Source organism: Heliangelus exortis, chromosome Z, assembly GCF_036169615.1.
Source record: "Heliangelus exortis chromosome Z, bHelExo1.hap1, whole genome shotgun sequence".
NCBI lineage: Eukaryota > Metazoa > Chordata > Aves > Apodiformes > Trochilidae > Heliangelus > Heliangelus exortis.
The window spans coordinates 42,964,493-42,988,807 of NC_092454.1; the positions used below are offsets into that span (position 1 = coordinate 42,964,493).

Below are 24,315 nucleotides of genomic sequence, written 5' to 3' on the forward strand. Positions count from 1 at the left end.
ACTACTATGTTACTGTCACTCTTCTTCCCTTTCTTGAAAAACATTCACAAAATCATATCAGTATTCTTCCTGAATTAAAAAGGCTTCAGTGGAATTACAGGTATCCAGAAGATGATCAATAGAGTGATCATAGGGAAGGGTTTTAATGCATTATAATATGATAGCTGCCAGCTTTAAAATTTTGGACCAAGTCATGCTCACAAGTTTGCACTGAGGATAAGCATGTCATACAGTTCACAGGTAAAAATTATTCAGCACTACCAACATATTTTCTGCAGCCAATTTGGGGAAAAAAAACAACAAACCACAACGAAGCATTTTGTTACCAATATTTATTCTCAGACATTTGTACCATGTCATCCCCCAACAGTAACTAAAAGACCTATTTTTTCAAAAATGCTTCTTCCAGGACTGAGCCAACAAAAACCAAACAACACTACTGGGAAATACCTGTCCTGAAGACCAGACATGTTTCCTGGAATAGCATGCTTTTAAAAAGACTTAATAAAGATTGTTTATCTTATTAGTGGTATGCCATAGCACAGAAAATTACATAGGAGAAAAAAAAGACGTTTAATTTTCGCTCTAGGTATACTTACTAGGGAAATATAATCTCTCACCAATGGAAAGGTTAAGTACAGACAGTAATATCTTTTTTTAAATTTACTTAAGGGAAAAGCTTCAATTTGTTTCAGGGCAGGATGCTCTTCTGTTGTTTCTATAGTAAATTTTAAAAGCTAATTCGAGAAAGACAAACTTGCTGCAACAAAGCACATTTAAAGTGAAACAAAGGCTCCTTTGCTATGAGGTGATGTGCGCTTTCTACTGAGCTCATATTTGTTTGGTGTATGTTAATTCTTTATATCAAAGACACATCTTTTATGTTTGGTTCAGAAGAAGTGTTGGCAACATTAAAATACTAGCACTGGATTTTTAGACAGCTTAGTAGCTGCTTAAGATTACTAAACAAAACCCCAACAGTTTCACAGTGTATTATATAAGGTTATATATGACGCTGCTACGTGTTGTAATCAGACTTTATTGCAGACTACACTTCACCCTCCTTCACTAGCCAGTTCTCCTCAAAGGGAAATGCAGATACAAAATCTTGAAAATTCAGACTTTCAAGCATGTTGACAGTGCTTCCAGCATTTTCCCACTCCCTTCAGAAGTCAGGGCTCATTTTAACATGATATGTGAAGATCCAGGGAAGGGATTCTGCCCCTGTACTCAGTGCTGGTGAGGCCACAGCTTGAGTCCTGTGTCCAGTTCTGGGCCCCTCAGTTCAGGAAGGAGACTGAGGTGCTGGAGCAGGTCCAAAGGAGGGCAACCAGGCTGGTGAAGGGACTCCAGCAAAAGTCCTGTGAGGAAGGGCTGGGGGAGCTGGGGGTGTTCAGCCTGGAGAAGAGGAGGCTCAGGGGAGACCTCATCACTCTGTACAACTCCCTGAAAGGAGGTGGGAGCCTCAGAGGGGGTCGGTCTCTTCTCCCAGGCAGATATCAGTAGGACAAAAGGGCATGGACTTAAGCTCTGCTAGGGGAGGTTTAGGTTGAATATTAGGAGGAAATTCTTTACAGAGAGGATGATCAGGCATTGGAATTGGCTGCCCAGGGAGGTGGTGGATTCTGTCTCCCTGGAGGTTTTTAAGAAGAAACTGAACATGGCACTAAGTGCCATGGTCTGGTAATCACAGTGGGAATGGAACAAGGGTTGGACTTCTTGATAACAGGGTTCCTTTCCAACCCAGATGATTCTGTGATTTCTGCCTTTTTTTTTTTTTTTTAACTATTGCATCTATTTATTTATTTATTTAATATTTTTTTTTAAATTTATCATCTTGTTTCAATTTGCAGGAAAATGGTACTGCACCTTCCAAAGCCATTTCTGGCCTACTGATGGATACAAGAGCTCCTGCATTTGTGGAGCCACAGTCATGCAACTTTGAGCTCAGTAGTAGATCTACTACTGTAGTAGTAGATCTAGCTGGCAGAGAGATTTCAAAGGATTTTAATTGCTCTTTTAGAAGTGCAACAAAACTTTAGAGCTCATCTGTCTTGGCAGAATCTTTAAAATGCTGCACTTTTCAGATGTCAAAGTCTGAGCTGGTTTTTTTTTTCTTTTTTCCTCCTTCAATTGTTTATGAAAGAGAGCACAGCCATTAACAAGCAAGCAGTTATTTTAGAACAGAAGCACACAATCTATTTTTTTTTTTACTGTCCTTTATTGTCTCTGAAATCCACAGCCTACACAGTAGAACATCTTTCAGAGACAAAATTTCAGTATGGATATAAAAATGGACTTGGTGTTGCTATTTAACTGTGATTTCACTAATTGTTTTGGAATTGTTTGTTGTGCCTGGAAGCACAGTAAAAGACAGCAGTCCTAGAAAATGACCAAGACTAGACAAATCACATTTGGGTTTTTTTCACTTCATTTTTTTTTTTTTAATTCTCTTGCTTGTATCTATTTGAAAATCGCATAGCTTTGTGAAGTGCTTTCATGTACTCTACTGAGTATCTGAAAGTATCTGAATATCTATAGAACTGATTATTGTTTTTCTGTTCTGTAGATCAGAAAAAAAAATACAAGGCAAGGGAAAAAAGAATCCAGCTCTTCAAAGTGCTGGAAAAAAAGCATAGAGATCCCTTTTTCCTGGACAAAGATTTTGCAAGAGAAATGTTAACCAAGCCAAGAGGAAGCTAGAAGAAATACATAAGCTGTTTGAAAGCAAAATTAATTACCTGGTAAAAATATTTTTCAGGAGTAGTTAATGTTTTCCATTGCCCAAATAGTGAAGATTTGGTTCAACTGAAAATTATTTTCATTTTAGGAGACGACAATATTTCATGGCCAGTCTGAAGTGGTAATTCAGAGTAAATTATTATCTTTTGGCTATGAAGTCCTAATAATGGAATCAGGGAATCTAAGTCAAACTTAAATCTTCAAAGCTTTTATGTTTCAAAAATAAAATCCAAGCTGTTCATGTTCCTGGATATGAGAAACACAACACCTGGAAATTCTTGTTTTCTTCTAATAGTCTGCTGGCATCTTTATTTTGTCATTTGTACTTTCTTCACTTCCAGTCACAAGACATGCAGGAATAAAAGATTCTAATCACACAGAGTTTTTATTTTACCACTTCCAGTAGTAGCCTTTTTTTATGCCAGCTTTGATTTAGACTTAAATAAACTTTTTAATTGTAACATGATAAATCTATCACTCATGTTATTGCTCTTTATCCAGTATTACAGCTCTGACTGGGTGGGTGACAGCTACAGAATATATTTTCCTTGAAGTAATTTCAGCATAACTCTAGGGGATACTTGAGAAGGTATGTAAAGAATATTTTTGAATTTCTTTCATACTAGAAAAAGTTTATATGTGTCTTGGCCTACTGCCCAAAATCTCAGTTGGAGAAGAAAAGGCTGTATATATTGCACACTCATTTAGAGGCAGCATACATCCTGAAGTCTAACTTCCATGCCAAGCAATAAAGATAGAAAAACTTTCAAGAGAGTTACAGATTTACACCATGGAAGTCATTCTATTCTTCACATTAAAATAACTTAAAGTACAGAAATAAACCTACTTTGAATTAACAGTTGATGTTCTATTTAATGGTACAAGGGGAACCAATTTTTTTATTTTTTTTTTTTTTTTTTTAAACTTCTTATCAGACTACATCCAGCAGTCATCAGCCAGGGCAGGAACTAAAAAACCTGAAAATGTTATGTCAGCACAGCCTTATGACTTGAGGGCTTGCCTCTGTTGCACTTCAAGCTGATCTGCAACATCCTGGTTCACTTCAGAAGTTGAACTCAGAAGCCTCTTGGTAACGAAACATTTCTTCACTCTTATTCTATCTGAATAAACTGTGATGTTGGAAACAAACTATACATACTTTGTCCTTTTAAGGGACATCTACTGAGACGTTACAGAGCTAACCACAAAGCAAAAATTGCCAGTTTTAATTTCTTGAGCTTTTACTTTTTCTCCACATTTGATGTTGACCAAGGCTGAACAAGACAGACGCATGAAAACATGGCTTGGAAGACCAGAACTTTATTGTACTACTACTTTATCCCCAAATGAACCAAACAAATTTATGTTGACTGCATTATTCCTTCAGAAAATGTAAAATACATTTTGAATAGGAAGCCTCTATTATCCTTGACAAACATTTGCTTCTTTGGTGAGACAATTTCAGACGTGGCAAGACAGGAAACTTTCAAATCAAATTTCTCGTTCTATATCTCTGAGCTTTAAACATACATTCATAAATCTGTTAAAGTGTGCCATTCAATTCTTTTTATTGCATTCTAGAAGCAGAAGTCCCTTCCAACACAAACCATTCTATGATTCTGTGGTTATTTGCAAAATAGAAAACAAAAAGACAACAGGGCAACACTTATCTTAGTAGCAATATTTGGTAAAAAAATAAATTAAGTTGTTGAAGATGAGAGTGCAGACACAAAAGCAAAATAGGACATGACTACTAGCATGTTGACACCTGTTACATATTTTACCTCTGAATTCCTCAAAATTTTAAGGTAAAAATTGTAAAGACTTTAAATTGTATTTTTTAAATAGATCTGCTGAGAAATTTTGGATTATAATTGGATATTTTAAATGTGGAATTCCTCTTTCATTGTTTTACAGATACAGATTGTGCCCATAAAACAGCAGTTTCAAAAAAACCAAAAGGTATGAATTATAAAAATGAAATGTACTTTCATACAGAACTTTCAGTTTTTAGAATGCATTGCTGTAAAACATCAATGAAGCCTATAATTTAAAGTCATAATTAGACAAGAAGTATTAGAACATTCAGGAAGAAAGCAAATCCACACAGAAGAGTTTACAATACTTTATATTCCAAGTGAAGACAGCTTAATAGAATCAAATATCATTGCTTAAAAAAGGAAAATTATTTCATAGAGGTATTTTTAAGATTCAGATTTAAGGCTCAATAATATCAGTTTCTTTGGAAAGGCCAGAGCTGGTAGTCAAGAAAATTTATCACAACATATATTCATCAGAACATATTTTATTGCCAACAAATACAAAATTGTTGCTCTCATTCCCTGATGTCCCATTTTAATGATAAAGCTTTTCCTTCACCACTTTAAAAGACCTGTAAATACAGCATTGTAAAAAATTAAGACAATAAAAGAAAAATTGCAACAATAAATTAAGAAAAAGTGAGGAGGAGGAAAACAAGACCCACCAAGGAGAAAATCCACTAAAAGCAACAGAAAAGTTATGAAGTAGAATCAAAGTTATCCTATTGTTTTCCTTCCAAGAGAAGCTTGAGGGTTTCACACAAGAAATGACATAGCAGCAAAGAAGAAGGAGAAGTACAAGTGCATTTGTGTCCCTTTGTAACCTGTTTTTATTAACCAAAACAGTAGTACTCATCAGAATCAATTTTGGGATGCTTATGAAGAGGCTGTGAGTCCTCCATAACAGAAGAATCACTGAACTGGTCGATGTCTGAAGGTGTTTGGTGACCAGGGACATCATCCACTAAGGTGTCCAAATAACTCCCCACTGATATTCCATCCAGTCCATCACTACAGTCTTGCAGACTGCTGCAGCTGCCATGGAGGGATGTCTCTTGACTTTCCAGCAAGCTGCAGAGGCTGCCACTCAGACTGCTACCTCTGCTGGCAATGGCCTTCTCCTCAATCATCCACTTGATCGATTCGATGCTCTCATTGATGATGAGTAGCTGGCGCATAAGCTTCACGTCAGTGGCTCGGAGATTAACCTACAAGGCAAAAGTGATAAAAAAAATTGACTTTTGTTTTCTTCAAAATCAAACTCTAAATAGCAGGCTGGAGGCAATGAATAGATTAGGAAAACAAACAAACAACAAAAACAACACCAAAAAAACAAAAAAATAAAAAAATACTTTAAAACCCCACCCCTTACACATACAAAAAATATACTTGAATAATTGTAAGAAAAAAAAAAAAAGTTCTGCTTTACTAATGCTTTCAGTAAAGTTCAAGTGAGAATATGATACAGCTACAGAAGCAGTCTGTTAACATAAACACTAGTCAATGACAAGACGTGTACACACACTAGTACAATGCTATTTACACAGCTACTATGACAACTCTTGGGATAGCTTTTTCATTATTATGAGATGCAAGAGACAAACTCATTTCCACTTACAAATACTCTAAACTACTTAGCAGCTCCAGGTAGTCACTCCAACTTTTCCTTATTATAGTTACACAGGTAACCAAAAATTTTAAGATCTGTATCATCTAGTAAGAGGCCTCTGGACTTTCAATTCTTATTCACACTACATTTGAGTTTATGCTGCAAATTTCTGTATGTGTGTCTGAGAGCTGATATATTGAGCTTAGTGAAACACTAAATTTCAAATTATTTAAACCCATATTAGATAAAGGTGATGAGTTCACAATCAACTATTTATTATAGACTAACAAAGAAATGAAGAACTTGCAAAAATAACCTAAATAAAAATACACATTAAGGACAAAGCCCTGTCCAACTTAGTTGCAGTGGCTCGTGCATACAGACAGAAGTGTTAATGGTAAAGCACAGTGAAAAATTACAGTGGTGTATTTCATAGGTATACTTAAGTTAACTGATTTCATGTTGTCCTTAGCAGACAAACCTAAGAAACCTGTGTTTTACTTAAATTTCCAGAGTGGGGTGACACATAAAGGTGAAGCCTAAGGGTTTTTATTTGTTGCGTCTCACATTTAATTTGAAGAGTCACAAAAAAAAAAAAAAAAAAAAAAAAAGAAAAAAGAAATCTGTCACCTGCTATTCAGCACATGAAACAAACAGAAATACTAAAAAGGCAGTCTGAAGACTGAAGAGGATTCTGTGTTTGATGATAATAACAAGTGTGGTGAGCCAGAAGCTACTTCCATCCATAAAGTGAGAGCATAATGCTAGTTTGTGACCTAATCAATGCTCCAGCCCTTTCCAACAGCACCTCAGAATTACTAATTGTTTGACATCACAAAAGGTGCACTCCCAGTTTAATTACTTACAGAGTAACACCTCTGCCTAGAAGAACTTTGCCTATAGTACTAACACTGTGCATGCCTAAAACCAGTAGAAAAGAGATGACAGTTATTTCAGATCAACTCACAGGGATATCATGTAAAGCATGTGATTTGTGTCATAGTTTATCACATGTTCTTACAACCTTTAACTGTACTAATCAAATATTCTGCATGTAGATATGTCACTGATTTAATACATGCACTTGGAAAATACTTTCCCTTGTATATAATTACAGTATACTTCTCTACCAAAAATATGTGTGCTGTAATGTTCGATGTATTAACACATGGTTTCCTTCCACAGAACATTAACATCTCAACTTTCAAGTTATTGCTGGAAAAAAGACAATACAAGATATCGAAAATTTGAACATCTTCACTCAAATGAAAAATAAGGAAAAAAATAAGTAAGATCTGTTACACCAGACAATAGACATTATGCTAATATTCAAGTCCATAATCTTTATACAGAAATACAGCACCTGTATTGTTCACCCACAATGGACTGGAATGGACTCAGTATTTTCAGGAAGAAAAGATTCTATCTTGTACATGTAAAAAATACTATCTGGACATGGTTCTTTCCATACTCAAATGCCATCTTCTCAATATCCTTATACTGGGCTGGCATAGTTGTTAAAAAAAAATTTAATGTATTTTTGTTCTGTTAGATACTGCAGAAGGTTGTATTGGCTCTATTGGGATGCTTCATAGCAGCTAAGTATGGTACTGACTTCTCTATCTGTGGCTAGAACAATGTTGCTAGAATCCCAGTGTTCCAGCTTTCACTGAGCAGTGATTCTGCAGTATTAAGGCCTTTTCTGTATTCCACTTTGCACCCTCAGTAGGCTGGGAAAGATGTTTGGAAATGACAGAATTCAGACAGTTGACTAGAAAGAACCAAAGGGATATCCCCTGTCATATAATGTTGTGCTCAGCATTAAGCTCTATGGCTTTTGTTTGTCATTGTTGCTTGAGGATTGACTGGGCATTGGTCTACTGATGGTACAGATAGTGAGTGACTGAATTTACATCACTGGGTTGTTTTGTTTTTTTTTCTTTCTTTCCTTCACTTATTCATTACCACCCACAAGTTTTTCTCATTTTTGTTCTTCCACTTCTTGCCCCAATCCAACTGGAGGGGTAGGAGAGAAGTGAGTGAGCAGCTGGTAAGACATTTCAGGCTTTGCTTGTAACAGACAGGCTATGGAAGTCTTGTATGTATTCCTGGTCTCCTTCTCCAATCCCCAGAATGACTTGTGAAGTATTCTCAATCCAGTATCACAGGATTTAACATAGATAGCCTGGTACTGTGCAAAATAGCTATTCACACATTTAACAGTACTGCCCATTTATCATTGTTTCAGATGTTAGGTTCTGAAAAAATTGACCATTTTGTAGCCCCCCTGCTTAAGCCAGTTCTTCTACTCCTACCCATAAATCACTACAAACCATTTGCTCAGCAACCAGGCTGTCATGAAAGCAGCAAATTACCCCGCTTCTCAAATGCAACTACAGACTTCAGCAACTTGCTGAGTATAAGCAAGCTTGGAGACAGCAAATTTCCCAAAAGGCTGATTAAGGAAATGTTTAACAGAGCTAGCACCAATACACCTCTAATGAAACAGTCCCTATAAGATAAAGTAGACATAATACATTTCAGATACAGTTCACAGGAAAAATAAATTTTTGTTTTAAATATACCCACAGCTTCAGCATTTCTGTGGAACAGCCTTACTATGAATAATTCTTTTCATCCCTTGTTACATGAGTCCTCATCCAAGGACTCCTCCTGCAAGCTACCATGTCATCCCAAGTCTCCCATATCAAGAGTGTCATTTTCCTAAATAAAACATTAAAAAGTAGTCCACCAAGTGTGATTTGCTTGACAATATAAAAATGTCACTGATATTTCTTGCCTCTTATCTGCTTAGTCCAGACACAATCACATTGATTCAAATTCACTTATATACCTGCAACCCATGTAACCACTGGAGTACAAGATCAGTGCCAAGATTGTTCAGGTAATGTGACTAACACAATACAATCTCAACTTTGGAAGCTCCACTCCTTGTGCACAGTAGAAGTTGCATTTCAGAAATAACGTGAACAGAGTTTATCATAGCTCATATTGATATTCTAGAACAGTTTCCAAGGCTGCTTCCTGAGTTAAAGGTGGAGCACAGCATCACACTGGGGAAGGTGTGTAGATGTTTCAGTCCTCAGCACAAACTTGTGTACTGGAGGAAAAAAATTGTGACAAGAGAGCTAAAAATGAAAATCTGGTTACAGACTAGCTTTTATACCGTATTGCTTAGTTTTGAGGATCACAATAATGCAAATCCCCCAGAAAGCATCAGAAATGTTTAATATAAAACAGCTAGTCATGGCAAGAGAAAATAATGAAATTAAATTGATACTGAGTATCTTTCAAATAATGCAGTCTGGTAGCATAGGTGGACAGAACAGATTAGAATTCAGACATCTGTTTGTGTCTTCTTCCCTCTCAACATGGTAGTTTTAACAAGACATTTCTTCCTTATGAAACTAGTCTTGTTTACGGTTTTTCAAAATAACATATACAAGCTGTCAGAATTTCTTCAAGAGAATTTTTATATATACCAACTATAGACATCTACGTGCATATATCTACAGACAAATATATTCAGATATTCATGTTATTTTATATATATGCAGTGTTTTAAAAAAAGGACTTGACTAGAATAAAACCCTTAATGACCAGGGCTGTTCACAAAGACAATTATTGCTTCCTGGCAGTCACCCAAAAGTACACATTACCTGACCTCAGACTGGTCACTTTGCTTTTAGATCAGTGTCACACTTCTGCTCAGACTAAGGGCAGTATGGACTTCTGATTTACTCATGCAAGTTCTGCAGACATGGATCTTCCAGTTGGCTCCATTGTGTCCCTTTCTCCTCCAAAAATGACAAAACTACAAATTCTGGTTAATATATCCTTCTAAGCTTTTGAAGCTGTCCGCAGCTCTAGTTCCCTTCTGCAGGTTATTTTTTGTCAGATTGCTGGGAGTAGTAACATGCTGATGCTTATTTTAACTACAGGAACTTTGCAGGGCTATTAATGGTAACCATAAAATGTGGTCTGAGGGTAAGATTTAATTATTAGTTTCATTTTTTTCATCTACACCTTTATATTGTGTACTGTAAAGAGACCACTAGTAAAATGAAAGTAAAAGAAAAAAAAACCACTAGTAAATGAAAGTAATGAGCTTGAATAACTAAGCATTTCTTTCAAGATAAATCTTTTAGCCAGAGCACATTGAAATAAGTCTCTACAAGACACAAAAACTTGCAAGTTAGTGGATTCAGGGATCTATTTCAGTCATTCAGATCAGAAGCTCTGCTCTGCACATGACTTGAGCAGAACTGAGGCACTGATCTAGGGCTGGCTCCCATGGAATCTGTGTTTCTAAGGAAGCTGAGTTTTGGACAGATATTCTACAATACATGGATACTGGGTGGAAAGAATAGCAAAATATGGTACCACACTGAAAGCCGTTCTGAAGCTCAGTGTGTTAGCAGTCCTGCAGAAGAGAATTAACATGGGGAGAGGTGAGATGAAATGTGCACTGGAGCTGGTTCCATCTGCTGCTAAACACTGTCATAACCATCTCTATCACACACTTTACAAATAGAATTTCAGACCAGTAGAATCTTTTCATGTCAAATAGGTGTGCACAACCACTATGGTTTAGGAATCATAACACTACTAATGCTTTTCTTTCCCCAGGGTGTGTCTCTAGGGAAAGCTTTCCATTTTCGCATCAAATTTCTTCTGTTTCCCATGTCATCCAGGATAAACAGCTTCATGGTTATCCAGCCCTGCCCATTTCTTTTTTTTTTCAAATGGCAGATTACCTCAGTTTTCCATAGAACAACAAATTCCATTAATTCATTTGAGATGTAACAATAAAAAAATCTAACAATGTCCAAATATTGAGAAACAGATTTTTTTTACTAACTGAGTAACAATTTTTAAACTAATATGAAAATTCATTCCCAGGAAAAAAGGTGAAAATGTGAAAAATAAAATAAACATTGGTTGGTGGTGTTCAATTATTAGTCAAATTTAGCAAGAAGATATGAAAGGACATAAAACTCTTCTATAAAACTTCATCAACCAGTTCTGTGAGAGAATACACAAAATTAACTAAGAAGACAATAAGCTACCTATCCAAAGTCAAAATTCAGAATATGCAACTACAAGCATTATTTAATTGGAGTCACTGAGCTAACACATACACAACAGGGTGGAGTGTGATCACACACACAGGCTTTGATTATTAAGTAATCACCATAAAGTATGAAGCATGCCACTTGAAGGCTGGCAAACTCAGAATGATATTACAATAGCCTCTCAACCCCAGCGAGTAAAAGAAATTTTGGGGCATTTTTCCATTTAACATGTTTAAAATACAACCACAAATGACAGATAAGGGACAAATATCTGGTCCTTAAACACACGGGATGATTAATAGGCTCTGCATGAGCACACTCCTACTTTTATTACTACATAAGCATGTGGAAGATTTCAGACGTCTTGCCTACTTCAAAACTGTCCCCGTGAATCAGGATGTTTGCCTCAGTTTCTTCATATAAATAAGCCACTTTGGGCAATAGTATTTCAGGATCAAATGAAAAAGCAGAATGCTTAGATTGACTTCTGAATTTGAACTCAGACTTCAGAATCACCTGTCAAAAAGCCAGGGAGCTTTTATGTCACAGAGGTTTACTATCATTAGCTGGAAGGGATCATCTAGACACAAATGGCATTGAAACAGCTTGAGAGGACACTTTGCGTCTACTCCACTGGAAAGGCAACTACCTTGGGTTAACTCAGTCACTACAATAATTGAAGCTAACCCAGTCAACCTGGCAGTGTATGTGAGTTCTACCATTCCTTCATTTTCTTCATATGCATAAACAGTAGAGGTGGGTATCGAGTCTGGCAGAGATGAGACTCAGTGAGTTGAGGCAGGGGCTGCAATCATTATGTCATGTGTGTCCAGCTGAGATTTAACCCACTGATACATATTGATCAACATTTTGCATGTCTGATTTTGTTGGTTTTTTTTTCACCATGGACTTGCATTATAATGCATTACTGGAACATTTTCCCATTTATTGCTTTTTAGGCTTGGGGTAATCTTCAGATAATGAGGAAGCACCAAAAAAAAAAAAAAAAAACAACCCACCAAAAAAAAAAATCTCATAAAAAAAAAATCTCTTAATTTTTGAACGAGGTTTGGTTAATAAGGACTCCATTATCTGCTCATCGCTTAAAAAATTATTAGTTTTTACATTGTGTAAGTATGTTCAAAAGCAGAGAACTTAAATAAAAATGAAAGAAGATCATGGGTTTTGCTTAAAGGGATATCCAAAGTTTGAAAATGTTGCTTTTACAGATTATTATTTAGAAAAGGAAAAAAATATCAGCAAAAAAACCCCAGCTTGCTTCTTTAAGTCAGAACTGAGACACAGCAGTATTATTAATGGAGACAAACTTGTACTTCCTTGAAATTCAAGTCTGCTATCAACTCCTGGGCAAAACCAGGCACCCTAGATAGCAGACTTTCTGCCTTATTTGATCTCACCTCTGACCAATAACCATCATCCACACCAGTGCAGACGTCAGCTTCTCCTGTAGCTGTAGCCCATATCACACTGCTCTTTTTGCACCTAAACCTACTCTTGGCAAAGGTTCCTACACAGCTGACTACTGAGGCAGTGTGGATTGATCCTAGAAAAATACTAATCATGGCTATCAATGCAGTAACCAGATGTACCAGTAGAGCAGGAAAGGAATCAAGGTCACTGATTACAGTTCCCAGTTCTCCTACTGCAGAAGGTTGCTGGGGAGAAGAAATATGGTGAAAGACTTGCACCAGATGGCTATGAAAAGACAAATATGGTCTTTGTTAATAATGAGGAGTGACCTGGTAAGTGAAAGAACTAGACTAGGAAATCTGGGACATAACAATCAGACTAGAGAAGTATGGTGGCATTTGAATAGGGGTCTTCTGAAGTTAATTGTCTAAGTAAACTTCAATAGAGTAAGAAATCATAAAAATTATGGAGAGGAATTACAAAAAATGTAAAGATCCCATTGGTTTTTGCATTGCATTACTGGTTATCTTATAACCAGAATTGATTATATGAACTGATGGTCACTGTGAGCTACCTCAGCTGCCTATGGAGCACCAACTGAGCTTCTGCTCCATTTCTCCAGTCACAGCAAACAGTGCTAAGCATTAATGAAGGAGTATGAATATTCCATGGGTGTTTGAAGTTGAAAAAAACTACTGTTGCTTTGGCATGCTAGAAGTCCTGCTCTTCTCTTGCAAAGAGGCTCTCTCCTCTGCTTTTGCAGGATTTAGTTTTCTCCTACAAACCCTGTATCTGTAGGAAATTGTCACATGCTGCTATTTGAGACTAAAATATTTCAGTGTACAGCACAACTCTACCACGGCGCATGGATAGCTCATTAATGGCTACAGTGGCTGAAATGAAGGCAAAAGGTACTTGCAGTCACAGGTATGAAAAGTTCTCTAAAAATTATTGTTCTGGCTTCATGTTTGTACTATATAGTATTGTACTATATAGATATACTATGTAGTATATCTATAAAGACTAGATCTTTATAGTCTGAGGTCAGAGCTCACAATGAAAGAAAGAAGCTAAAAGCTGTGAAAAAGAAGAAATATTAATATGTATAGTTAAAAACATTCCTCAAACCACATCCTCATGTACTGATTATTTTACAAAATGGAATTTTGATGTGTTTCAGGCACAAGCCTCAGTAATATTTTAATTTGACAGAAGCCACTACATAGCTGCGAAGCCAACAGCTTCAGAATTAAGTATCCTAGTCAAACACCTATCTGCTTCAGGAAAACAGGCTGCAATGCCATGTGGGTTACAATGTAGCTGTTTCCATGGATGCATACAAAAGTATGGCTTCTGCCATTCAAGGTTTTACTCCAAGCAGAGCTACATCTTGCTATAGACTCAAAAAAAAAGAAAAAAAAAAACCAAAAAAAAAAAAGCATACTTGGCTCTCTAAGGATACCGAGGCCATTGTATACTCACATACCTTTGTTCATCATGGCACAGAGTATAACCAAGATCAGACACCAACTTACTGGGCAAGGCTTACTACTTCATAATCAGCATTAAGATGGTGAGTGCAAGCACTCAAGGTTTCCCAGCTACATCTGGTCTGCAACCACTCAGCTGACAAAGGAAGAGCCTCTCAGTCATGTAGTTAACTGCAAAGCACAGATGTGCAGGAGCATTTTATCTTCTACACTGAAGAGTCATCACTGTTTTAATTATTAATCTTCTCTTTGGCTTTTATTGCAGCCATATATTTCAGAACAAATATTTCAACCTCTTTCTCAAACTCTGTCACTGTCACCCCTATCTAGTTCGTTCTCCAATCCTTCCCCAGTACCTGAGCTACTTATGCTGTCTGCCACAAAAATATGTTTCTCTGTGGCCAAAAAGCGGCTAAAAAGACCGAGATTCACAAGTTTAAAAATTTTACTACTCTGATTCCTTTCTGGCAGTAACTGAAGTTATCGAATTACAAGGATGGTATTTCAAAACTGTGCTTGAAAAACTCCATTACATATAAGGACACAGAAGAGCAAGACAGAACAGCTTAAGTGCTCAAAATACACCCAACCCATACTTCCCTAACAAGAAAACCAGACAAATTGGTTTTACAGTTTGATTTTTTGTTTGTTTTCACCCAAGCATTCAGGAAATAAGCCTGGCAAAACTGGGCAATCTTGCTCTTCAGATTTGCTGTGTTGACAGAACAGTTCAGTTTAAATTCAAGTTACTCCTGCCTCCTGCGTTAGTTGATTTTAACAGCTGCAATTAACAGTTTCTTCAGCATTGTAAATAATGTAACAGCTTTCTGAAAGGCCTGCAGAAGCCATATTTGTTGCAGTTATTTTAGAGCAACATTTGGTCAAGCTACTTCTGAGTCATCACAGTTTATGAAGTCGTCATTTTCTTATATGTCTGCAGCACAGAAGGTTTGCATTAACAAAAAAAAACCACGCTAAAGTTTCAAGAACTGCCTGTTACCTGTGTTTCAGTAAGATTTTCAAAATATTATACAGAAGATTACAGATTTTGTAGGGGACAGATCTCAGCTGGCTTTTGCATTGCTATCAAAACAGTCGCAGACTTCTCAAATTAAGAAACTAAGTGATACTACTGGCACCATCTCAGGCTCCAGTTGCCCTACTAGGGACCAGCTGACATTTCACACCAGTAAGGATACATGTGTGGTTGAAGCTAAAACCCAAAACAAAGCAGAAGTGGCAGGAAGACAAAAAGTAATCCACCATGGGAAAATGCTTATAACTAGCAGCCCGACTTATGAGAGGAAGGCCTGAAAAACAAAGGCTGCAAGTCTGCCTTCATAACCAAAAAAGTTCCTCTTTTATCCTGAGGATTGTCCATAACTTTCTGCTCAGATATCTTCAGCTTTACAAACAGTAATCTGAGAACCATCTTTGGAACTGCTTATATATGAGAGGCCCAACGTCTGTGTGCAAATCCAAGAGAACAATTTTACTCAACTTAATTGAATTCCAATTGCTTTTAATAGGCCAGCTCCTCAGTCTTTTACTGTCCTCTGCCTGTAACTTCACCCTCATTTTGCTCCAGATTCAAGATGCCAACTTGTCTTTCAGGACATGGACAGAAATGAAACATAGGAAGCAAACACGCCCACTGAGGAAGGTTAACAGGTTTTGAGCTTGAAGGCAGACAGAGAACCTTTTTTTTTTAAAAAAAAATTATAATGTATTCTTTAACTATTTGCTTTTAGGGGAAAAAAGTATCAAAGAGTAGAAATGCTTTTGTTGGCCATCATGTATCTATTTGGAGTTGTGCAATTTAAGTTTTTCCTGCCCGCACACAGAAGCTACTTTTTAATCACTGTTATCAATACATATCCACAAAAAACACACACACAAACAAACAAACAAAAACCAAAAAAAAAAAAAAAAAAAAAACCAAACCAAAAAACCCAAACATCTCCACAAAATTATGATGACCAAAGGACCGGATAGCCTGCTTTATGAGAAAAGACTGAAGGAGTCAGACCTTTTCTCCCTGGAGAAGTCTGAAGGAAAGGAACCTCATCACAGTATTCCAGTAGTTAAAGAGCTGCTACAAAGAGGATGCAGGCTCTCCCTTCACAAGGAGTCACGTCACGTGGAGAAGACAAGGGGCAACAGGTACCAGTTTACCAGACGTTTCTTCTTGACATAAGAAATAATTTTTTTTACCATATGTACAATCAGCTACTGGAACAACATTCCCAGGAATGTGATGGAGCATCAATTGGACAGGATGCTGCGTAATCTCATCGAGGCTTCCATTCCCACAAAAAGATGAACTAGATGATATTTTGAGACCCCTGCCAGCCTGCTCTATGAAATCTTGCTGTTCTGTTGATTTATTCAGAAAGGTTGTAATCTATTTGCTAAAAGCTATTGCAAGCCACTTAAATTGTAGAGCTCTTGGTCTTCATGCCTTTTCACTACACATTGTCAGCAATCAGATACTGAATAGCAACTTGAAAGACAAAATGTTTCCTCCGGCCTTGAAACAAAGTTATCAGGAATGAGACACACTAAATGTTAATAAATCACCTTCCAAATAAGGGCTGGGGAAAGTCTCATTGTCCATGGGCAGTCTAACCAGAAGCCTCGAGAAAAGCATCTCTGCCACTATTGTGATGATCCACAGGTGAGACAGCAGCACTGGTACTGAAGTGTTTCACACTGATGCTGCTAGGTAAGGTATCAGCTATAAAACACATCTGTTATAAAACATCAGATATAAAACATATGCAGTAGCTAACAATCTGAGCACATGCTTGTGTACTTCCTGAGGACTCAAACCCTTCAGCAGGTGGTATAGCAGAATGAGAACAGTCATAAGCACTGACTGAGTGGAACAAGGAGATATTCCATAATTCAAATCATTTTACCAGGCACTGGCTGAGATATGCCAGTAAAAATACATATTTAAATATCATTAATTTAAATAACCCTTCTCATTTCATCCTTCTGAAGGTAGTCTGAAATGGAAAACTTGGCAAAGTTCTGGTACTATAATTAGGCTGCTATTTTTTTCTTGCTAGATTTGATTATTTTCCCTAAGGATCAATCTACAGATCCCTTTTATTTTCACATGAGTATCCAGATACCACTGCCCAATCTGCATTACAGGTAAAAATTACAAGCTCATCTACCACATCATCCAAATTGGAGGGTATAAAGGAGAGAAACCACTAGTGAGATCCAAGATTACCAGCTTTTTCAGTGAAGTTCAGGAGGACTTGGGGAATTAACCTCATCTCTATTTCTGTATGCCTTCTAACAAGAGCCTCCCTTCAGGGATTCACTTTGTAACTGCTCACTAAGAAACCAAGGTTAATCTAGCCCTCCTACACAGGCTTGAGGCTTAGCCACTAGTAATTTTATACTTAAGATTTTATCTTCAATCAAGTTTTAAAGCAAAAATTCCAATTAATCTAATAGAAAACCAGCATCTGATACACAGCTTTGCACTGCTGACTAGACACACTGAATCAGATCTAGGCTTCAATTAAGTCAATTGATGTTATAACACAAAATAGTGAATGTAGCAGCCCCGACGTTAAGCACGTTAAAGAGATGTTTCCAGTCACAGTTGTTGACTTTTTTAAAAAGGTCCTTTAAGAAAGCCTAATAAAGTTAGATCCCCCCCAACTGAGAAGCTAATAAATCTAAACAAATCTGAAGTTGTTCAAACACTTGAGAGATGGTAGAATAGAACCACAGCAGCTCTGTTCTCTAGCCTGCACCATCATTCATTTGCATGCTAAGACAACAACAATAAATAACATAACATAACATAACATAACATAACATAACATAACATAACATAATTAACTATATAAAAAATAAAACAAAAATAGTAAGAGAAAGCCTGACACCATAATGACTGTATTTCCCTTAAATCCAATAAGTAAAAAGTACTTTTACTTTTGCTTCCTTTTTTTAGGCCTCTATCTAAATCAGACTTTTAAAAAATTTTATATTCAAATAGAACTAAGACAGAAAAGGAGGAGAACAGTAAACTAAAAAGGGAGCATAGGAATATGCTTCTATCTCAAATAGCTTTAGCCTAAATCTGACATGTTCAGATTCTTGGCAATAGGATTGTTTCTATTTCTCCATCCCCACACCCTAAAAACTGCTGCACTCTGAACACCCAGTTTGGCCTCCAACACCTTATATTGGATCCTTGACAGCATTCACCGGAAAGAATCTCATCTAAAAGTCTCAGCACTGCAATTTACATTTCCTTTCCAAGACAATTTATCTTTTCTGCCTGAAATATTTTTGTGCAAAGCATGCTATTTTTCTTATTTATTTGTTTGTTTGTTTATTTATTGCATGTATTGCAGACTATACTCTGATTATCTTTTTTAGCAGTGAAAAAGTTGATTTGGGAAACTTCATGGCCTTGCTGAGGAAAACTGAAGGTAAAAAAACGGGGAAGGAGGCCTGTCCAAGAAGGTCCGTATTTCAAGAAAGACACCCTTGAGTCTTTCTTGACACAAAAAGACTTTCTTGTGCTTTGTGTGTGATTCTAGTGACTACCAGTCAACTCAGGCTTGAGGGTAAAAGAATAATTCCCTGGAAACAGCAAAAGGATCTGAAGAAACAAGATGCAAGCCCCAAGGCCTTTAGCCAGCAGATGCATAGTTGCCACACACCACTAACCTGTCAGGTGCTTCTACTTACAGTCAAAACCAGCATTTCCAAGTCAAATGTTGACATGATAATATGCTTATCTCTTAAAATTCCCCTGCAGCACATGACACAGGAGAGGTAATCACTTCCACCATTTCATTCATGCTTTTCCAGCCCAAGGCAACTTGATAAAAGAGAGTTCTTAAAACTTCCATGATCTCTCTCTTCCAACCTGATAAATATCAGTAGTTTGTTCTCAAGCAATATAAGCACAAGCTTCACATATACAAGATGGATGGGAGAAGTTCAGTTCTCCTGGAAGGAGAAAGCACTGACAGGAAGAAGATGGCCCTCTGGTTTTAAATGAACAAAAATTTCCACGTACTTCCACTCCTGTCTTAGCAGCCTGAGCTAAAGTTTAGCATCTACTCCCAAGCAGTACAAACAGGTTCAGGTATGCTTCCTCTGTTCTTTGCTGTCAGGGGCCAAACAATCATATGTTGGGGTAACACAGAGGTATTTTTAAGTAGATATAAGCTGGAAAACGGATATGGAAAAGTGGTTAAAAGTACAATATATCCTTAGCATAGTCAAAAGTTTTCAGATGACCACAATTTAAATGCAGTGATGAGTCAGAACACACCAAGGCGGTACATACAAAATTGCTTTGTTTGTCAAATTCAGTTTAAGTTTGTCAGCGATTGTAACAAACAGCTGTGGGAAAGAAGTTGAGCTGCATAATTGCACTATTTGTATAAAGCCAAGTTAAAAAAAAAAAAAAAAAAAATTAGCCACAGAAAATAGCCACATCTGTCCAAAGTATCTCCATTAACAAAAATAAAGAAGACAATGAGACAGTGATGCTCAGCACCAAAGATCAAGATGTAAGCACAGTAATCAGTCAATTTTTTAATATTTGATTAGAAGAGTCTGAATAACCTTGTTAAGTAAACACAAAAAGTTTGTCTCAAGTCTGAAGCAAGCAAGCAAGCAAGCAAGCAGAAAAACCACAGTTGTGTCTAACCAAAGTTCAGTGAGTGGGCTGCAAAAGCTGCCAACACAGTGCAACTAGAAAAAAAATACCTTGATGGATGACACTTAAATTTTCTAAGCTTCTAATCTTGTCCATTTTTTGCATCTGTTTACTACAGCAGCAGCTATAAACTACTTCTCTAAATATTTGTTCAGGGCCTCTTAGGCCTTGCAGTGTAGCCAAAGAAAAATACATTACAAAGAAGAGGGAAATACGAAGCTAGTTAGAAGTCTTGGGTTCCTTGGTTTTAGGAATGATGTGCAGAAAAAAAAGAAAGAAAAAAAAAGAAAAAAAGAGAAATAAACACAGACGGAAACAGTGTGACTTTTACTTCATACTGTTCTTAAATTGATGAGACCTGCACAACAAAAACTGCAGAGGGGAAAGTAACATATTAAGAACCTGAAGAAACCTTAAGGAAAGAGGAAAAATCTGCTAAAAAAAAAGAGGACACCTCCAAGAAGATGCTTCACTTTTGTGCTCTGGATTACAGAAGGCAGCTGAGAAAGATACAGACAGAGTGCCAATACTCCGTCTTTTCCAAATAGTCCTCCCACTGGTGGTTTAATGGTCATACACAGACTAATAAATCAAAGAGGAAAAAGTGTTAAGAGAACTCCCTTAACTTAGTGTAAGCTGTGAGTTCAGGTGTTAAAGTCAGTCTTCAAAGTGACAAAGCACATGAGAGGTCAAGGATTATGGGGCTAAACCACATTTAGGCTGCGGGAGAAGAGAAAAAGGGAGAGAAAGTGGGTGTCAGGAGGAAGAAGAGGCAAACTGAAGATAGTGACATTGAACTTGGAATTGTATAGTAAGTGAAGAGAGTAGCTCAAAAGGAAAAGGCGTTGGGGACAAGTCACTCAGTTTCTCCCCCTTATCAGGCCTGACAGTCATGACAAGAACTCTGGCTTCCTCATTTCTATTCTTTGCAGGCTGACACTCCTAACAGTTTCACATTATAAGCTATCTGTAGATCACTCTACAACACTTCTGCAAGCTTAAAATTCAAAAATTAACATGAGATACACTGACAATGTGGAACTTGGTGCTAAAACTGTAATTCAGTGATTATTATACTGAAATACATTAATAGTTTGGTATGTGAAGATCTCTACATATGAAGCCATACATTACAGCAAGTGTGATTTAAAAATGGCCTCTTAAGACTACGTGCATAATATTGGCCATTACCTCTCAGAATATCCATTCTTGATTTCCCTTTTCCCCAAGCAAGCTCATTTTTAAAAAACTCCTACAAAGCCCTCCTTCTCTTGCTCATATATCTGTAAAGTTTCACAGGGACTAGTGATATGGCATTAGACTTGTTCACACAGGATGAGATTGTTCTGGTTGCTGTCAACAGCCGAGTTCCAAGACAGTTGCAAAATGTCATCTCAACATGTTGCCAGCAAAATCCACATCCCAACAAAGTCAAACTCCATACTGCTTTCGAATAAACTTAGTGGTAGGAGCAGTGGAAACTACTGCTACATAAAAGATTCTCTTGAGATCTCACACAACAGTTATACCCTAATGAAAACAGAAGCCAACTCTGCTCACTCATCTGAAGTACTCTGTGTTGTCAGAATTATATCTGCTGAGTGTTCACTAGTTGATTGCTCACTTGCTTGCAGAGTTTTTTTCTGGGTTTTTTGTGTTTTTTTTGCTTTGCCACAAAAAAATGAAGCCAGTTTTATGTCATCATCAAAAAATAAATTTTTTTATTTATGCACCTGCATTAAGATAGTATGTGAGACTAAGTATAGGCCCATCATTAACCACTAGCAAAAAAATGTTGTTAGCTAAACTGAAAACAGTTGCTTGTTCAAGAAATACTGTGCATCTTCAGCACGGTATGTTTGGAACTAATGACATCTCTGAAGACCAGTGTCCAGAAACTGGGTCACTGACACCAGGCCACATTTTCAGCCAGAAAAATAAAACCAAAAACCAACAAGCAGAGTCTCTTTAGGTGTTAGTCAACAGCCGGAAACAGGTGCGATGTAGAAAATGTCTTTTCGAGAGAGATTAGAGCATTATTTTGTTTATTGATACACCAGCTTTCCGTGCTTTTAACAAGCGGGCAGCGGAACAGAAGCCACCAGCGAGTCACTGTCACTCTTCCACGCCGAGAGGAAAAGCGCAGCCACGTCTGACGCAGCTGAGCGGCCGCCTCCTCACCTGGGCAGCGGCACCGCAGCCTCCCCGCTGCCCTCCCGGCGGCGGGGCCGGGACGCGGGGCGGCGGGAAAGGCGTCCCCGTTCCCGTGTCCGACCCTACGGGGGTAGAGCTGCCCTCGAAAGGGCCGGTGCCGCCGGGCGGGAGGCGGCAGTGCGGGAGGGCTGCAAGTGCCCCAAGCGCTGCCGCTGGGCCGGCGCCCGGCTACTCACCATCTCCTGCTTCAGGAGGTGAAGTTTCCTCTCCAGCCTGGCCAGGGCGGCGGCACGGCGACGGCGGGAGCCGGGGGCCGCGGCTGCAGCGGCGGGGCGTCCCGGGAGCTCCTCCCCACGCAAGGGCCGCGCCAGGCTCTCGGGCACTTTGCGCCCCAGCTTTTGCTCGACGTCGCGGAGGTCTGGCGGGCCGCCGGACTCCATGCCTCGCCCCGGAGGGGGCCCGCGGAGGCGGCACTACCCGCGGCCGCCCGGGCGCTGCAGGGGCGCGGAGGCGCGGTAATCCGCGGCAGCGCCGGGGCTGGCAGCCGAACCATGCAGGTGACCCGCCGCAGACATGGGGATTTCCTGGGCGAACCAGGTCCGTCCTCCCTCCCCCCCCTCCCTTCACGAACCCCCGCCCTTCCCCGGCCCTCCTTTGCCACCGGGTGGAAAGACAAAAGCAGGCAGGCGGGGGCGACGGAGAAAAGCTCTCCCTAAGCCAAGGGGAGGGCGTGGCTGCGGGACCTCGATGTGCCCCGGGGGCGGCTGCTGCTGTTGCTGCCGCCTGTCCCGGACACCGGGACCCGAGTCAGGGCGCCCCTGGGCCGGCTGCAACTTTAAAGCCCGCTGGCAGGTGGAAGAGGCGCGGCGCGGCCCTTCTACCGTAATGCCCGGAGAAGAGGCGCGGCACGGCGGCGGCCTCCGCGGTGCGGGGAGTGCGCCCCCTGCCCGGGGTCTAAGGGGCAGGGCTGGGAACCAGCGGGATCCCCCGGGGGAGGGGGAGAGGGGAAGGGAGAGGAGTAGGAAGCGGAGAGGCAGACGGAGAAGGAAAAGGAGAGGGGGAGAAGGGAGCAGAAAGAAAAACGACGAAAGTGGAAAAAAAGATATAAAACAGTCGCCAGAGCTCTGTGACCTGGATTACTTTTAACAGCAATAGGAACATACATGCTGACGTGCAGTGTGAACGTTATTCCTACTTGTCAGTCAGTGGGAGGCTACTTGTCTCACACAATACAGCACCCCGAAAAATAATAGTAATAATATTATTAATAGTATTAATAACAATATTATTGTTAATAATAATAGTGGTAGTAACAATAATAGCAGTAATAACAATAATAATAGTAGTAGTGGTAGTAATAATAAAACATCCCCTTCCTATTCTTTGAAATCCCGAATTTGCTATATGACCACAGCTGCTGTAATCCCTGACAGCGAGGCACGTGCTGGCTGTGCAGAGAGCAGTCTGGAAGTTCCCTGCTGCTCCTAGACCCGGAGTGTTGCTGCATTCACCTGTCACAATGTTGAAAAACCTTGTAGGCATTAACACTGGGTATGAATAGCTCCATCCTGACTAACAGCCACATCCATGGGGCTTCAGAGGATGCACGTCAGGGGCATTGGGAGAATGAGGTCAGACACTCAGTTCGGGTTTCAGGTCAAGTAGGATCACAAACAGTGATGTGAGATTAGGAAAGCAAAATATTGTTACAGTAAATTGGATGTTCTCTGTGAAATAATTTCACCAGTACTTCAAAGAGTTATTGATCAGAGAACTTTGAGAGGGTTCAGCACAGTAAAGCAAAGATGTGTGATAATCTTACGGTTGTGATTATCTTACTGGGTCAAGATAAGCAGGCCACCTGGAAGCTCTCTGCTTGAGACATATGCAAAGACATCTATGTCTCTCATATTTGCCAGTACTGTTTAGTTCAGATGACAAAACAAAACCAAAAAATCCACAATATTTTTTGGCAGTCAGAAACAGCTACACACAAAAATCATAATGCTCTTTCTTACTGCCACCCCCCCCAGATGTGTCCTACAGGTCTATTTTAATCTCTGTATATTTGGAAAACAGCGTCTAGGTAACCTCAAATTCATATTGATTTTTGTCATTCTGTAAATTAGCAAGGATCATGTTAATGTTCTTCTTTTATGAATTACGAACATCACATTAAGTAGAAGTTTATGTTTGAATTACAGTTGCTGCATTGAACTAGAAAAGAAGCGTGTTAGAAAAAGGTCATGATTCAACTGTATTCAAA

The 24,315-nt window shown here is 38.7% G+C and overlaps 1 protein-coding gene across 1 annotated transcript; it reads right to left on the reverse strand.

Annotated features, from left to right (window-relative positions):
* Positions 1-4,046: 4,046 nt before the first annotated feature.
* Positions 4,047-22,858, reverse strand: LURAP1L (leucine rich adaptor protein 1 like). Its single transcript, XM_071730554.1, has 2 exons — positions 22,286-22,858; positions 4,047-5,770 (listed from the first exon to the last, which is right to left on the reverse strand). Exons 1-2 carry the CDS (start codon positions 22,487-22,489, stop codon positions 5,396-5,398), a joined length of 579 nt encoding a protein of 192 aa, XP_071586655.1. The 5' UTR covers positions 22,490-22,858; the 3' UTR covers positions 4,047-5,395.
* Positions 22,859-24,315: the final 1,457 nt, after the last annotated feature.